Raw genomic sequence first — 18,609 nt, forward strand, 5'->3', positions numbered from 1 at the left:
GAGGGACCAGCTCAATGGGGGAAAATGGAAAAGAGAGAAAACTTAAGCACAAGGACAGCCAACCCCTCCTCTTCTTCTTCCTCTTCTTCTTCACATGTGCACATTTGTCCTGCAAGGCTCCCAGCTCAAGGGAGATCAATACCTAATTTAGTTGAGCATTCAACCATCTTTAAGAGTACAAACTTCATTTGATTATCAGTGTATCATTACAACAATGCAACTTCTTTCATCCTGAATTACTCCCCCAGAGTAAGAAGTTCATTTTTCAGACTTTTTTCTTTGTTTTGTTTTTCTTAGATAGACTGTAAGAATATTTGAATGGCATTTACGGGATCTCACCGTGGTCAGATGTTGTAAAAAGATGGAAATGAGGCAATGTGAAAGCAGCATTTTTCATTTTGTGGCTGCAGCATCCGACACTATGACAAAATCAGCAAAACAGAAGCCATAAATCCAGGCTGGCAGAAAAGTTGTTTATAATTTGAATAAATAAAGCAGAAAAGAGCCCAAAAAATAATCTTAAGAGAAGAACAAGTTAGCTGCAGCAGCTGCTTGTTGAAGATGCACGCTCCCAATGAGCCGAAGCACGATAGGTGATTCGACTAAAATCACTAAAAAGTATGTTTGTGACTGTTTTTTTTAATGTTTTTATGATTGCGGTATGTGACATACTTGTTTTTATGACTACTTTAAATGTATTTATTCAAATAATGAATTAAGCTAAGAGAAGTCGTGGAAAGCAGCAATCTTACTGCAACCTTAATAACCAAAAGTGTAATATATAAATTTAAATATATATAACATAAATTTGTCTGCTAGTCGTGGATGAACAGGTTACGTACTATGGTGCATACCTCTGGTGGTGTGTGAGCTCCCTCTAGTTGTACGCAAAATAAATATTTAAATAAGTAATATAAATACTTTTTTGGCCTGTTGTGCCATGTACAGTATGGCTGTACCGTAGCTCAATAGGGCGCCACAGGAATGAGTTCTTAAACCCGGAAGTAAGTTAGCATTTTGGCATCCTGGGATCTAACCTCTCAAACTCAATGAGAATTTTGAATGTTTTGAATTCTGGTTAGATGCCTGAAATAAGGTCTGTGGTTAACACAAGCTTAAGAGATGTTCTCATTTTGTTGTACGAAATAAAAAATGTTACTAGATACCTCCACTGGTAAATTTTGACGTGTTTACATGTCCTTAAAAGAGACGGTTGCTAACAAGTTGCTAAATGTCCCCAAAAACCACAGCGGCATATATCTCACTAGTCTGCCTCACAGCCTCTAGTCGTGTTTATCAGTGCTCTTGAAAAACTCTTGTAAGGTTGTATTAATAAACAATTTATTAGAGTAGGTTTCGATAGTTTGTCAAAACTGCTAGTTAGCTTGTCGGAGAATGTCTGAAGCATAACTGTAGTGACATTCAAGTCATGTGACTGTGGTGTAGTTCGCAGAAGCATAACGTAAGCTTTCCACTTCTGTCGGCTACATTAACGTTTCAAAAATCATAAAAAGTGGTGTTCATTAGTGAAGATTATGCTGCCGAACAAAACACGTCAGCATCAAAAATGTGTGTTTGCGAATGTGTTCCGGAATGCGCTCCATGGTGGAGCAGCAGAGTTTGGTAGCTCTCTGATTTTGCACAAATTTGCAATTTTTTATTCTGTGGAGGGAAGAGTTTATTCAAGAGAGGAGCTTTTTTCATTGAAACGGAGCAAGTCTGGAGAACACCATATCCCTATTCCAGCTGAGTTGAAGAGGTGTTTTCGTGGTTGCCGTGCTGGTGCAAAAGTTAAGGCTCGGGAATGGAGCCTTTTCTGCCGTCAGTCATCCTGGAGAATGTCAACTCTCTGCCCAACAAGACTGATGAACTGGAGATATTGGTCAAGACTCGTGGTGGTGGAGAGATGCACTGTCAAGGTGTTCGAGGCCATACTGAAATACCCGGATCATCCACTTCACAAAAGCTTTATGGACCAAAAAAACAGTAGTGGGCGGCTCCTCTCTCTCTCCGTTGAAGGACGGAGAGATACAAAAGATCCTTTGCTCCTACAGCCATCAGGCTGTCTCATTCTTCCAGAGATTATACCAGACTAACTGAATTTCCCCTCAGGGATAAATAAGGTAATTTTGATTTGATTTGAGCTTATTCTCTGCAATGTTCCAAAATCCTATGCAAAAATCCCATAGACGAATTCTCAATAGACGGCCTACAAAAATATGCCATTTCATTCTCTAGTGTACTACACTGTACTTTAACGTGGGCTATAGGTAGTACTCCGAGAGCCTAATATATGGTACACGGCAAAAACTTTGAGAACAACTTCTTTTTAGAACCAGTCTCCTCATCATCTGCCAGCACTGCTACCCTGTGTATTGTAAAGCCAGTCCAATTTTTTACTCTACACAGTAAAAATCACATTTTATCAATAAAACACAGAGAAACAAATAACAGATGAAGCAGCATGCACACTCCTCAGTGCTGTCTATTTACACTGTATGATTTCCTTGTATTTAACATTGCCTTAAGGCTTTCTCCCATTTACTGAGTTTTATATTGTCCAGTCACACATTGACGCAGGCGAGTCAGAGGTCAGGGAGCGCTTCAAAAAGTAGCTCCATACTGTGATAAGTGTTTTGTTGTTCTGCAAAACAAAAAGTGTTTCTCGCAATCAAATTGGCTTCATCAGACGTTTGTCGTGCAAGCCTGTAATTTGGCATCGGGGCTGGATTGCTAATCCATTCCACTCTGAATGAGAATGCTGGTGTGGCAGCTTCACAGACACATCACAATAAATCAGCATTTAACGTCGTTTTGTCAACTGATCAGAAAGCGCACACGCACCAGAAAAGCAAACAAAATTATGTGTCCCTTTTCTTTCTCTTTCCACCTTGGCCTTGATTCAGCATTGCCAAAAACAAATCACAAAGGTGCGCGGTTGCCAGCAGGGCCAACGATTCTCATAGTGGAGTGCAGTATCATCAATACAGCCTACTCTCTCCTGGCTCACTAACACTCATCAGTTGCCAAGTCTTTTTCGAGATATTCCCTTAACAGTTTTTGTTTTTCTACAAGAAATATGTTTGGTTAAAAGAAAGAGGGCAGGATGAGGTAAAGGGATATCATCAGGTAGAGGTAGACTTTCAGCCATTGGATCAGAGTAAAAATGGAGGACAAAAAAATGTATGAAGAAGCAGAAAGGCAGCTGCTCAAGAGCCATGAGGAACGGTCAAACCAGCACAACTTTTGATGGATTTTTAAAACAAGCCATCTATTGATTAAACCTTTGAACAAACCATTTACTTGGGACGATATTTCATTTCTACAATCTCTTAAATCATGTTGAACTGCACTGAATGCTGAAGAGCAAAATGCATGGAGCATTTAGGGCCGACGGTAGGACTTCAATCATCCGAGAGTTTTCTGGAAATCAAACTAGCATAAAGTGGGAGGGAATGTGTTGATTGGACTGCACATGGCACGGCTCATTGATATTTATTTATGTGATGACATAAAGACTTGATGAAAATCCTTTCTGAGGACTGAAAAATTACTTGTAACCTTCATCACATGTAACCACAAAGTTGTCTGGTATGAAAGAGACTTACTTTTGTCAGATAAAGTAACACAATCTACATCTTTCATTCAATCAATCACCAATTAAAACACACTCTTTCTCAATTGACTGTTGATTTCTCTGTTCTGACACCTATATGTGCAGTTTACAATGATGTTGGTGACAGATTGCCATTTCTCATTTCTTACCAGACTGGTCAAATTGCTTGTGTAGGTAACATGTGCTCAGCCTACCAATCTGCCCGGGGTACTGTGTTTAAAGATGACGTACACATTACAATTCGCCTATGGCTAAGCCCCGCCCCCTCCACTCACTCGGACAAACTGTCAACATTCGGTGACGGGCGCTATGGCAGCTGTGACAGTCGGAGAAATTTCACAGGAGGCAATTAATCATTTTTGGAGACAGAAAGATGAAATATCATCTCGAAGTCACCAAAAGGGCCTTCATTAACAGTTTAGAGGTTTTCACTCATCTTTTCACCCCACTGACACCGCTCATTCCAGTGCTTGTTATAAACAAACAGAGATCGCTAAGTGAACACCTCCTGCAGAAGCAGCACATACACACTGTACTGCTACAAAGCTAACTGTAGCTAACTGCCGCTAACGAGGTCGGCCGACCTCGTTAGCGCTCGTTAAGACGGAGTCGCTGGATTTGTCTCCAGTCATTAATGAGGAGATGTTGTGTCAGAGTTGCATGTACCCCATGCACACCGTTTGACCATTTTAAACTTCAAATCTCAAGAAAAAACACATAAAAAACGACTGAAAACGGACTAACTCCAATGCATTTCAATGGATGTGGAAGCAGAGAATGTCCGAGTGTATTGAGTTAGCTATGCGCACTGTGATTGGCTCATCGCGTTTGGGGGTGTGGCTTATCCATAGGTGAATTAGCTGTAGGGTTGTAACATGTGCTCTCCTATTCTGTGACAAGGGTGTGTAGGTGAAGCATTAAGTTGTTACATTTTACTAAATTACCAAGTCATTATATTAATTTTTGTTATCTTCAAAGCCACCAGACTCCGCTGATGATAACAATCATTTTTCCTGGCTGAACATGGAGTTGTTGATCTCCCACTGACCCAATCAATTAGTTGGTTTGTTAGTTTTGGTGGTTCCAAACCCATTCAAAAATACCAAAGTTACAGAATGATACAAATAAACTAATTGATTGTGGCTGTGGTAGACCAGCAACTCTTCTGTACCGTGAGCTAAAAGTGCTGCTTTTTTCAAAGGAGTCTGGTGATTTTGAAGAAATGTCACCCCATCTGCATGATGTCATCTCAAAGATACAAGGTTTAAATAAAAACCTAATTCTAATGACTGGGTGCCATGTCTGAGTATGGTCGTGGTTCTTATAATACATCCAGGTATATGGCTGGTAGCTTATTTTTGCTAATTTTAACACATGTTAAATTACCAGCTATATATTGCTCTAACTGACATTCTGCTTCTAAAGAAGACAGCCTACTGGTGAGGCAGCACACAATTGGCTGCTGAAGCACTTTTTTAAGCTTCTCCCATAATAAAAAACCTTCCTTAGTCACACTAAGCAACTTGGAGTCTCATGAGATGTACAAAATTGCTGTAAGTATTGGAAACAATAACAATTTTGCCAAGCAATTATCCTTAAGCTAATTGGCCATTGTTCTCAGAAGGCTAATTGGTGCGGCCTAATGGTGCTCCAAGCTGTCTGAGGATTTCTCAGCTATTTATTGTTATTAAGCATTAACATTTGCAGTCCAGCTGTAGGGGACAATGTCGTGGCATTTTCAGTTCCATTAAGGCACCTCTGGTGAATATTGTACGCTCAGGGCTTTTTAAAATGACACTGGGGTTTAGATGCTTCAGTGGTTATTGAAAACAAGATCTAACAGTTAATATGATGCTTTAATCCAAATAGTTGAATAGGTTATGATTTTACAGTGGCATTACATTATAGGTACTGGGCAGTGTTTCTATGTAGTTTATAGGCCAGGCAGTCTGTGCATCAGCCAGTTCACAAAGAGCAACAGAGAGTGTTGTTGAACAGTTGTTAAAAACCAAACAGACACGACCTTCTTATGAGACCCTTTGAAATGTTAGGAAAATGCCACATATATCGCCTGCAATTAATCACACTGGCTATGTTGTGAACTCTGTTCGGAGAGACCACATCACAACCAGCCCTACTTCTCAAGCAAGTGTCTATCTTAACTCTGTGGATATACACACAGTTATATGTTCTCAGTGGCTCTTGTGTACATAGTTATAGAAAGGTGTATTCTTTGTTTAGCGCTAGACTACTGGGGGGTGAGAACATAATATAAATGTCGCTATGAAAGCAGGCTTGAGTTGGCTGGAGGAAACCAACTCTATAAATTCTACAATGTCATTTCTACAATGTCATTTAGCAGACGCTTTTATCCAAAGCGACGTACAAATAAGAGTAACACAACACAAGCAAGGATGAAGTCAAGAAACATAGCAAGAGTAAGTGCCGTGGGTTATGTTTGAGTGCATTAGGACACAAGTGCTTTATAGGTCGCAAGACCCAACTCCATCCTTAGATTTATACAATACCATGATAGAGCGTCAGTGTAAGTGAAAAATGTCTCTTCAAGACAACTGAAAAATACCCAGTTCGATATATATAATCTTTTCTGTAGAAATGAGTTAAAATGACCCCTCAAATAAACTGTGTAATCAAAGTTACACAAACACTGTAATTGGTGGAACTGAATGAAGATGAGGAATATCATCAGCTTCGTTAAGCAGGCCTTTGCAATCAACACCAGCTGGGTCAAATCATTACAGATGTTTCCAAGCCCACGTAACGGCAAACACTTTAAGAACACACACCTACACACACAGATGAGCTACTTGTCAGACAGACTACTAAACAAGTACAAAACAGAGTCATGTACCAACCAGGAAGACTCAAAGTGTCAAGACTTAAAATGACCACAAATGAACAGTAATGACTTCAAAGAGACACAAAACAAGTAAAAAGAGTTATCTGTGCCCAGAGGCCTGTTGTCTTCCAATCTGCCCATCCACACACTACACGAAACAAATGTGACATACGTTTATTAATATATCAGTTACATTCAGAGTACCAGGGGCTTGAAACGACCAGGCATAGTGCTACAAAACAATGTTGTGTCAGTAAACCATCTTAAAAGTCTTTAGACAGTTGGAGACAATGGAGCCCATACTAACCTCTAGCCTCTCTTTCTAGTCTGAGCCACTGGTGGCTGTTTTTGGCCACTTCAGTAACTTTCTTAATTTGTAAGTTTAGCTGGGCTGCCTGCCATAAACCCTCGCATGAATCTACCAAAGGGAGTGAGGTGTGATCCAGAGCCAACCTCCTGGAAAGAACTAGACTTTCTGGCCTCATTGTCCAGATGTGCTTTTTTCATATAAATTCAACCTCTTTTCCATCCACTGAGTTATCTCAGTGGGTTTATACCTAAAGCCTAGAACATAAAAACAATATTTTAATACACTTTGACCTTTCTTTTAATGTATTTTAGCTTTTTTAGAAAACTTTTGGATTCTTAGTCAGCCCGTTGGCCAAATACAAAGAACGCAGCTGATAAATGTCTTATGATTCCATGTTCATTGATTTTTTTATAACGTGGTTTAAGTACTAATTTGCCCTCTGGATGCACCGCAGATAGTTATTAACTCATGGATGTGTGTAAGACTTTGATCAAAGCAGCCCATGAGGAGCTTGTTTTCTTTGAAACTTCATCAATAGGCCTGGCCACTGACTAACAGCACTCCCCTGTGGTGAGTTTGTATTGTTACAGTCTCTGACAGTCCTAATGAGTATCCTGCCCTGCTGTAGCCTTCATCCATTTATATATGTGCCTATGTGGATTTGGTTTTATATATTCATTATGTGTATCCTCCATCTTGCACACAGCCAGCACTAAGGTAAATGTATAAATAAACAGATTTATGTCAGGTTATATTTCTGTGACTGACAGGTGAGGAAATCCACTGCTACTCTACATTGCACGCCACCTCTGCTTTGTGGCAGATCTAACTTATTATCCTGAGATGTCTTTGCAAATTCATCTAGCTTCTGTGATTTCTACACAAGCTATTTTTACAAGGATACATGCCTGGTTACACAACAGAATCATTCCGTGCAATGTTGGTTTGGGGCAAAAAGTCATCAACTCGCAAACAATATGTGGATGTTTTTATGCATTCAGTGTGTGAGTCATTTAAGAAATGAGCCTTCAATGTTTAGATGGACAGATTTCAGAAGCCCCCAGGCTGGAAACGTAGATTAGTCTGGGAAATAAATGAAAACAAATAAAGGATGCGGAAAAGCAGTTCGAACTGTGGGTGCGTTCATTGCAATTTTGAGATGCTTCACTGTCGCAGAGAGGATCAGTTGTGCTTTGAATAGTTTATGAGACAATGTTTCCATTGGTAAATGATACATGTCTCATGATACTGCAGAGATCAATCAGTGCTTGAACTGACTTTTCCGGATATGATTGGCTTATATTGCAGGTATTGTTATCATTATGCGCTTGGCTGTATGTGCATGACTCTGTCTGTCTGCAGCTAATCTCTCATACTACAGGACCAATCAGCCTAATATTTGTTTTGCAAATTTATGATGCTCAAGAACCTCAAATAGTTGATAAACCTGTTTCACCGATTCTTTTATATCGTCACTGACCGCTAACTTCCATCTCATCTTAACTGACTCCTCTCTCCTCTTGCCACTAGAGTTGCTTCAGTTACATAGCAAAGACATTTCTAGCAATCAGATAAACTAAAAAACAGTGTAAATCGTATCTGTTGCAGGACTCATTTTGGCCTATGCAACATGTGTACATCAAGGAACCTCATGCTTTACATTTTGGCACCGAGATCACAATTTTTCACATTGTTGTAAAACGTGTGGGACACACTAGTGTAAAAGCTGCCAATAATGTCACTTTTTACCATAATCATGTGGACGTGCACACAGCTCTGTGAAATTCAACATGTACCCAAAGTAAAATGATTTTGCTGTGACTTGATTGCACTAAAAGGATCAAAAATATGTCAAAATAACTGCAAGGTGACTCTGATGTGTAATTTATACAGTCTATGGTAAAATGCCTAATTCCTGCTTCGTTAGGTCTGTCTGCAAGACGACAAAGAACAACATTTTAAATGCTTGTTTCTCCATGCTCACCTGATAATGAATGCATAATTGCAAACCCCTTTCCTGCTGCTTTCGTGTTGTATCACTGCAAATTGTGAATCATTGTCTTAAAGCCAATGAAAATCAGTAAATGTTCAGAATTAATAAGCAACAACCAGTCAAGTCAGGACAAACTGTAAACACAGCACTGTTATGCTACTACCTTTTAAAGTTGATAACTGGCGAGCAAAGTGTTGCTTATTTAACACATCCAGCAGATGCAGAGCAACATTTATATTCATTTGGAGTTGTGTCTCTGGCCACCTGATGAATGTAAATCTGAACAAGGAACTGAATGTTTTAGTCTCCACGGCTCCTGAGGGAAATTTCTGGCTCTTTAGTTGCAAAATGTGTTCACTTGCTAATCAATAACTTGGTGCTTGGCAGGTATGTACAGTTGATTTTTAAAGCTTTTCTCTAAAGGTTAGGTAATTCTCAGTGGGTTTATCACTAACAGCAATCATTTTATACTGTATATAAGAAGTTATATGAACTGTTAATATAAAACATACTTAGAGAAGCTCTAAAGGTATAACATGCAACATTTTTTCATTTAAATTTATTTTTTTTTCTTTTAAACTAGACCTATGTTATATGTTGAGTTGAGTTGCTAATGGTTGCTAAATTATTGCCTACCCTTTTTAAACCAGTGATTAAAGAATGGAAATCTCTCTGGTAAAAGAACTAAAGCTAATGTAACTTTGGCAGTGATAGAAAAAAAACAATAATTTGGCAGTATTCTTAATGAACAACACAGTGGGACTTTTGTGAACGCAGAAATGTTTCATAAGAGGTTTTGCTGGACGTGCCTCTGTTACACATCACAGCTAAGGTGGCCCATAGGTTGAGATATTAACTCATGATATATGATTTATAGCTCACCAACATATTTGCAGGAACACTACCAACCCCCACCCAGGACCATCAATCCACAAGTGCTACCACTCTAGTGCAGAAATAGGCACAGTGTGTACTCAACCCTTTACAACACGTGCTACATTACAGTGCATACAGTACGGACACATGTCCCACACTCACCTCACATGTCTCAATGACAGTCTAAACGATGTGAGCTTTAAAAAAAAAAAAAAAGGCACACCAGCTCTCTCTCATCTATCAAAAGTTCTACAAAGTCAACCAAAGCTTACCCCCCTTTGATGTGAAGTTCAGTTTGAGGGGAGATCGGTCACTTTAATGTAACCCTCTTGGCGGTGCCGATGGGAGAGGAGTTAGTACGGAGTCAATGATGTCGGGGGTGGAAATGGTCAGTGGAAGGGTGACGAAGATGACAAGGACAGAGGGAAAGACTGGACGAAAGAAAAACGAGGAGAAAATGGTGGCACGAAGAGGAAAAGCCAGGAGGGGGAGACAAGAAGAGAGGTGGGCAAAGGTGGCGCGGAGAGGGAGGCGGGCTAATTGAAGAGAGAGAAAGGGCTAATGGCCAAGCCCACAGCTGGCTCACTGGGATTAGTGGCAGGCCCATAAATAAATGTGTGACAGCGATAAATATAGTATGACAGGTCATCAGCACAGAGCCCATGTCCCCCAAGGACACTGCTGGCAAAAGGGGCCATAGGACATTGGGACTGCCCAGTGTCTCACACAGGGTGACTGATAACTGGCTGATTGAGGTTCCCCAGAGGAGAAGAAGCTCAACACAGAGAAGGTAAGAGCAAATGAAGATGACCTTTAACCTGCGCTGTATCAAGCCCGCACTGATGGATCGAAGGCAGCAGCGATGGGATCTATCAATCACCTGCTGTGGAGATATATTGGTTGTTATATAAGATGACAGTGATCAAGCCTATCAGGGATTAAAAGATGATATAAAGTGCAATTTTTCTGAGCTGCCTCATGGGCATTAAGGGCTACATCTTGTCCAAAGTGGCTTTGGCAGATTTTTAAATTCCTGCTGACATTGGAAAAGTGGTTAAAACTTATAATAATATGTAAGTAATATATTACAACGGAACAGTTTGGGAAAAGTTCAGTTTAACCAAAAATAATAGAAAATAATAAAAGAAATGGCTACATGTTAGTAGTTGTTACATTTTCAATGCTGAAAAGTTAATTTTACCATTTCGTCATATATACAATTAAGTAATTGATTTGACATTTTGCATTAAACAAACCAAAGAATCTCTTAACAATCTTGTAATCAGAACACACCCCTTGAGATAACTTAATCCAAACCACAATCTTTTTCTAAACCAAGTAGTTTTGGTGCCCAAACCTATAAGCAAACTGCAACCGTTTTAAGGGTGTGCCATGTAGAAAGCGTGTCCTGTAGTTCTGTGTTCTTTCTGTTTACAGGCAACAATGACCCAGCATGCCCCCTGGCTTTGAAATGTACAAGGCTTAGGCATGACAGACCCTGTGCCAGCTGGAGAATACTGTACATGGTCATCAGCTAAAAAAAAAAAAGCACCTATACAGTGAGAATTTGCACTCCACTTCAGTACCATAGACGGTACATAAATAATGGATGTAGTGACCGTGGCGTCACCCGTTGGTTTGTAGACTGCCTGTTTGAAGCATCTTATAACAAATTAATCAGAAGCCTGTTTAAAAAGGATGTCAGTACAGCTCCATATGTGCTCTCATATTGGAATAAATACATAGAACACAACAATTGGAAGACGATCTGGCTATTACCCAACCAATATTTGATAACCAATAAAGTGAGAGAAATTTCATTGAAAATAATTCAGAAATTTTATCCATCCAATCAACATATTGTTAGAAGATTCAAAAAAGACATTGATGTGAAATGCTCATTTATTCAACTCACATATCAACTCATTTATTTTCCTACTGCCCCTTTGTCCAAGGTCTCTGGATTGATATTTGTAACTTTATTGCAAGCAATGGTGATAAAGATTTTAAGTTGTTTTGGGGTGATGTACTATTTGGGCTCTTTGACTTTAACAAAAATAAAGAAAAACTCAATCAAATATTTATTATAAACCTCATCATACTGATGGTGAAATTTCATATTCATAAATGTAAATTTGCTCAAAGAAAACGATCTTTTGTTGCCTTTCACAATGATTTATTTTACATTATTTGTGAACTATTACTGTAAGCTCTGACTGACGACACTGCACTGCATGGCATCGGGTTGCAACATGACTGAGCGAAGTCACTGCTAATTCATGTTAGCATCAACTGTAGCATTACTGGGATGTTAGTTTTGGCTAGCAAAGAAGCAAAAACAAAATGTACGTTACTTACCTGAAAAAATGAACAGCGACTCCTTGGAGTATCTGTTAGTCCAACCAAACGCTGAACAAGACATTTTTGATGAACAAAAGTTCAAATAAACTTTAATTAAGTGAAAATAAAGTGTGAAAGAGTCGAAGTTATGAGACGAAACCGGAAGAAAAATAGGACAACGACAAATAAGTTCGCGGCTGTTAAAAAGTCCACGTTGCCAGGGGTACGCACTGTTCTGCTTCTCTCCTGATAACGGCTCGCCTTGTTAGCCACCTGTCAATCAAAGATAGCCACGCCCCCTAAATCATATAGTTCTTTATCATCTATTTTCTTCTAAATGGGACCATTATTTACACAATTAACATCATATTATCTTGAAGAAGATCGCTACTAGCGATTGAGACCAAAGTGTTGTCATGAGAAGTTTTTCTGAGGTAATTAATCAAGTGAGAAGTTGACTCATTTTGTATTGAGATTGATGGACCAACCACTGTCAGCGCCCCCTGTTGGAACTTTTGGTATAATGCAGACTGAAGGCACTGCCTGGTTTGCCTCAATGCTCAGACCCATTTTATACAATCTATGCTCAGACCTTATTTCACTTTCCATCATAGTTTACTCACGGTTAGGGAATGACAGAGCTGTGGTAATTACACTAAGACCAGTATTGCATATACATTATGGTAACTTGGCTGCTGGCCTGTGATATAAAGGCTGCAGGCTGGGAGTAAAGTTTGGCTGCAGACCAGCGGAGAAGCAGGGTAATCTTTTAATTCTCCATTAACGTGGCCGGAGAACATTTAAATGTATCACACAGTTTGAGATTCATTATCAGCTGTGATTTAGGACTCAAGTCTGAAATCGCTGGATTTAATTTAAACCAAGGGGATTACACAAATACAATGTGTCACTGCTGTTAATGGGCCAAAAGATATCTATGACTGCAAACCTGTAATAAAAAAGACTATTTAGAGCAACGGACGCTTCAAGTGATCATTTGGGGAGTCTGGTTAGATAAAGATAAATAAAGGCTTCATTACCTCAGCTCAGGCTAATTGTAGAACTAATGGATCCATTCTGAGTTGTAGATCAAAATGAGACTGAGGGTTTTTAATTGTGCTTAATGATGAAGATGAAACTTTAGAGTGTGGCAGATTAGTTTGTAATGCTGCAGTCTCTGCAATGCTCAGTCCTCTGATAATACTGAATATGAGGACAAATGAAGCAGCTCTAGGAGACACTTTGGTGAACTCTGCACATGTAGATGCTGATGTAAGAACTGGGAAAAGCCTCAAGTGCAGACTGCTGAAACTTTTCCCACAGTATAACTAGATGCCAACTGAGCTCTACTCGTAGGTTGTACTTGGTAAAAACAAGAGTATGCTGTGTGACACTCACGCTCATTCATCCAAATCATTGAATTTTAAGAGATCAAACATGTCTCTCAACACAAAATGCAAATTATAAATTTTACGCGCATCTTACCATCAAAGCTGGTCAACTTCAGAACAAGAATTCTCAAGTGAAGCATTTAGTTTACTTAATATGTTAAAGAGGAAAACAAACACTTTTGAAGTTCATCAGTGTGCATGCTTTTAAGTTGAAAGACTTTATATGCAAACATCATTAGAAGAGACACCAAAGCACATTTGCAGTCAGTGGAGCAAATGTTTAAATCTCTAAATGATATATAAAGCTGTGCTAGAGGGTCAGTTCACTGAAATTGTAAAACACATATTTGTCAGTTACTAGTGGTGTCAAGCTATGCAAATAAGCTTTCCTTTAAGTTGTCCAGACAAAGGCACTTTGGCATATCTGTCTGTAAGATTTTTTAAGGGTAGCAGGGATACTATTCATTTGAGATGAAGCAGATTTTTTATTTATTCTGTGAGCACTTTAAACTCTATTCACCTGTGTTGAATTAGAGTAGAAAAGTCACCACTAATCTGAATAATTCTGTCATTAAACGAGCTTGCTATTTTAAATGCCACTGTGACCAAGCCTTATACAGAGAACAAATTTATTTTTCTGTCAACTCTCAATGTCCTTCTTCGTACCAAACATGGTCAAAATTCTTTATGTACCAAAAGAGCCCTTATAATTAAAGTGTTTATGTGCTTATACCCTGAGAGACCTGTGGTACTGTGATCTGCATGAGTAAAGATTCTGGTATCTTATGAAACTAGAAGACGTAATGAGTCCATTGGCACCATGTCATGATATCTTGTTGGGAAGGGGCCTAAATAAAGCTCAAATGTTAGGAGTAAGAGAAAAAATGTCAATTTTTACAGGGGTCTCTTGACCTCAGACCTCAAGATATTAATCCTCTGGAGTCCACGAAAGCACCGGAACATGACTTCTTCGTGAAGTCACAACGTAAAAACGAAGCAGCATGGAGCCCTGCTGTCAGCTTTTCTCTAAAGTTTTGGCTTTTTTAGAAGTTTCCATGTCCCATTTAGCACGTCAACTCTTTTTCAGCAAAGTTTTTGCAGAGGTTTTTTCAAATTTTGCAGTGTGCATTCAGCATTTTTTATGCAATATTTTGTGTTAAATTTTTTATTTTGTATTAGTAAAGTATTTTTTAAACGTTTTTATGTGTTTTTTGTATTTTTGTGGGGGTTTTATGCATGTTTTTTGTGGTTTTTATGTGGGATTTTTTAAAATTATTTTTGTAAAAAAAAAAGTTTTTTGTGTGTGTTTTTGGTTAAAGAATGTGCGTGTCTTTGGTGTGTTTTTTTGTGTTCAATATGTTGATCCAGTAAGTCAAAATGAAAATAAAAAATGTATGTGATATATACAGGCAGAATGAAAAAGAGTCAAAAACCAATAAAATAGCCCCAAACTCTAAAGGGTTAATAGGCACCTAACCAAAATACATTTATTGCAGATTTATGACTGGAACACAGTGCTGAGCTGCATGTCAAATAAACCTTTGAGGTCCCAGTTTCAGATAATGTACATCACTTCTATGTAGTATCTGTTGTTGACCTGCTATCTCCCCCTGAGGACCCCTCCACCCCGTTTATGTGGGCCTCTTCCACTTATGTAAAAAAAGAAAAGTGGAAAAAAATCCAACAAGCATATCACACAGGTGTAGGGAGGAGTCCTCTGAAAGTTTGCCAAGAAAAGTGTGAGTTGACCTACAGCATGTTCAGAGGCTCACTGTGGAGCTATGCAAGCAGGAAAAGCTGCTGAGGTGTTCTAACTGAAAGGCCAAGTTCAATGTCGTCCTAGATACACACTTTGACATTTACAGCTAACTATTTTCAAAGTTTGCATCATGCTTTTTGTCCTGTTAATGAGCAAGTCAGTTATATTCCTGTGAAGGGCACTGAATCAGCATAACAGAGCACATGACACATTAGCTCCACCCCTGACATTACTAACATCATCAGGAAGTTTGTTCTCACTGCGGAGAGACACACCGGCAGACAGGCGGTAAGATTTACCTTCATTACAAACTGCAAACTACAAACACAGGAGTTACAGGAGAAAGAACTGAAGTCGTAAAATACTGCCACTACAACCTGTTGCTGACTGATAAATTTCAAAGACTCAAAGTGAAAGTAACCGAGGCAACTTTCTGCAGCAGGAAGCTTCACTCAGACACATAATGGCTTCCAGTTCAGAGGAGGATCACTGCTGCCCGGTGTGTCATGACGTCTTTAGAGATCCTGTCGTTCTGTCATGTAGCCACAGCTTCTGTAAAGGCTGTCTGAGCAGCTGGTGGAAAGAGAAACCAATACGTGAGTGTCCAGTTTGTAAGAGAAGATCTTCAAAAGAGAACCCACCTGTTAGTCTGGTGTTAAAGAGGCTGTGTGAGGCCTTCTTACAGGAGAGGGATCAGAGAGCTTCAGAGGCTTTCTGCACTCTGCACGCTGAGAAACTCAAACTCTTCTGCCTGGACCATCAGCAGCCAGTGTGTGTTGTCTGCAGGGATTCAGAAAAACACAGAAAACACAGATTCAATCCCGTCGATGAAGCTGCACAACGACTCAAGGAAGAACTTCAGAAAACTTTGGAGCCTTTAAAGAAGAAGTTAAAAGTTTTTGAACGAGTTAAAGTGAAGTTTCGTGAAACAGCAGAATATATTAAATCCCAGGCTCAGTGCACAGAGAGGCAGATTACGGATAACTTTAAGAAGCTTCATCAGTTTCTAATAAAGGAAGAAGAGGCCAGGATGGCTGCACTGAGGGAGGAAGAGGAGCACAAGAGTCAGATGATGAAGGAGAAGATGGAGGCTCTGAGCGGAGAGATTGAAGCGCTTTTGGACATAATTAGAGCCACAGAAGAAGAGCTGAAAGCGGAAGACTTGTCGTTCCTGCAGAACTATAAGACTGCAGTGGAAAGAGTCCAGCAGCTCCCCCTGCTGGAGGATCCACAGCTGGGCCCAGGAGCTCTGATAGACGAGGCCAAACACCGGGGCAACCTGGCCTTCAACATCTGGAGCAAGATGAAGGACATGGTCTCCTACACTCCTGTCATTCTGGATCCAAACTCGGCTCACGCAGAACTCTTCCTGTCTGATGATCTGAGCAGCGGGAGAGCAGAAGAGAAGCAGGAGGTTCCTGACAACCCAGAGAGATTTGTTCATTATTACATCGTGCAGGGCTCTGAGGGCTTTAACTCAGGGTCTCACAGCTGGGATGTCCAGGTTGGAGACAATACATTCTGGTCAGTGGGTGTGTTAGCAGAGTCTTTCAAGAGGGAGCGAGGCACAGTTCAGCCAGGATTATGGGAAATGCGGTTCCATAAGGGTGAATACACAATACACACTGCATCAGGTTGGGTCATTGTTCTCGCAGGACCGAAGAAGCTGCAGAGGATCAGAGTGACTCTGGACTGCGACGGAGAAAAGCTGTCGTTCTCTGATCCGGACACTAACACACACATATACACTCTGAGACACACTTTCACTGAGAGGCTGTTTCCATACATCAGCACTTTGGACACAGTCCCACTGAGGATATTACCACTGGAGCTCTGTGTGACAAAACAGCCCGTCTGAGAGTCGTTAGTTGAAGGGTGATGATAGAAAACAACTGTTGACTACATAAGTTGATATGTGCCTTATGTAAATATTCAGTATACCAGTGGTGGAATGTAATCAACTCTTTTTCAGCAATGGTTAAAATCACCACGACCAAATGTAGCATAATTTTAATTTTTTGTAGAGATTTTTAAGATTTTGCAGTGTGCGTTTCAACATTTTTAATGCAGTCTTTTGTGTTAACTGTTTTTTGTGTGTGATTTTGGGCTATGTTTTGTGTATTTTTATCTGTGTTTTTCGTAATTTTATTGTGTTTTTTTGTTATTGTGGTTTTAATGTGTGTGTTCGGTGTTTTTATGGGTTTTCTTGTTTGTTTTTAGTGTGTTTATGTGTGTTCCTGTGTTTTTCGTAAAAAAAAAAAAAAAAATTATCTTTTTTATTTGTGTTTTTGTCATTTTGTGTGCATGTTTTTTTTTTTGTTTTACGTGTTTTTTGGTTTTTTTTCGTGGGTTTTTGTGTGTTTATATGTGTTTCAAAATGTTGATCCAGTAAGTCAAAATGACAAAATAATAATCAGGTGAGGTTGAGCTGAAAAAGATGATACAGCATCTTTATGATCATTATGTAAGTTGCATATACAGGCAGAATGAAAAAGAGTCAAAAACCAACAAAATAGCCCTAAACGGTTAAAAGAATATTAATTAAAATAAAAAAATAAATTTCAAAATAGTATAGCCGGATATCAAGGATCAATATATAGTGTAATAGAAATGAAAAGTAAGAAAGTGAATTGCAGAAGTACAAGAAGAAGTATAAGAAGCAGCTGAAGAGGTTATTGGAGAATAGAATAATCCAACAGGGACGTGTAGACGAACTGAGATTGTTACTGCTGTTTGGTTCGATCTGTCGATTGATTTAAATGGTTTCAATGGTTTTGTATATAGGTGAAAAGCAATTTGAACGATTCACAAGGGAAATCGCAGCAGGTAATATGTTAAAGTCATCTGCCTTCAGTCTTTAAGACAGTTTCACAGTTAACTGGGACTAAACAGAAAGTAACTGCTGTGTGGTGTTTCTGAGTTAGAGAGTGTTAGTGAGGCACGAAAATGGAACAAATCAGGACAAATGAGGAAACACAATCTGTTTCTCAGAGATCTCTAAAATGATTTGAATTATGATATATATCACATATTATCAAATTATGTTTGAATATTATTGAAAATTTGAATGTCAGATTGAATGTCAGTGTTTCATTGTTGAATTAACAAGGTTTTGTGTTTAGATATGTTAAATAATCAGAGAAACCCTTTTTATTTTCCTTTGGTGTCAAATTGGAGAGTTTTGAATACAGTGTTTGTAGAATTATTTTGATTATTGGGGATTTTAAAAATACCATAGTGTAATATCACCATAAATCTGAAGCCTCAAACTATTTTTGACTGAACACTGAGTACGTTTTTGCACAGAATCAGGGCAGGTCACCATTACCTCCATTAAAATGAAAGGGAAATCTCCTGGAGGCTGTTTGCATAAACGATGCAGTGCTTTCAGTGTACATGTGGGCATGTGAGTAATGACAAACAAATAAAGATGTGATCTTATCCTTTAAACGTAATGGCTTTTC

General features: G+C 39.1%; 1 protein-coding gene across 1 annotated transcript; it reads left to right on the forward strand.

The window, feature by feature from the left end:
• The first annotated feature begins 15,346 nt into the window (after positions 1–15,346).
• Positions 15,347–17,374, forward strand: LOC131980873 (nuclear factor 7, ovary-like). Its single transcript, XM_059345181.1, has one exon. The coding sequence runs from the start codon at positions 15,609–15,611 to the stop codon at positions 17,001–17,003; it is 1,395 nt and encodes a 464-aa protein (XP_059201164.1). The 5' UTR covers positions 15,347–15,608; the 3' UTR covers positions 17,004–17,374.
• The last annotated feature ends 1,235 nt before the right edge of the window (positions 17,375–18,609 follow it).

This window comes from Centropristis striata, chromosome 11, assembly GCF_030273125.1.
Source record: "Centropristis striata isolate RG_2023a ecotype Rhode Island chromosome 11, C.striata_1.0, whole genome shotgun sequence".
NCBI lineage: Eukaryota > Metazoa > Chordata > Actinopteri > Perciformes > Serranidae > Centropristis > Centropristis striata.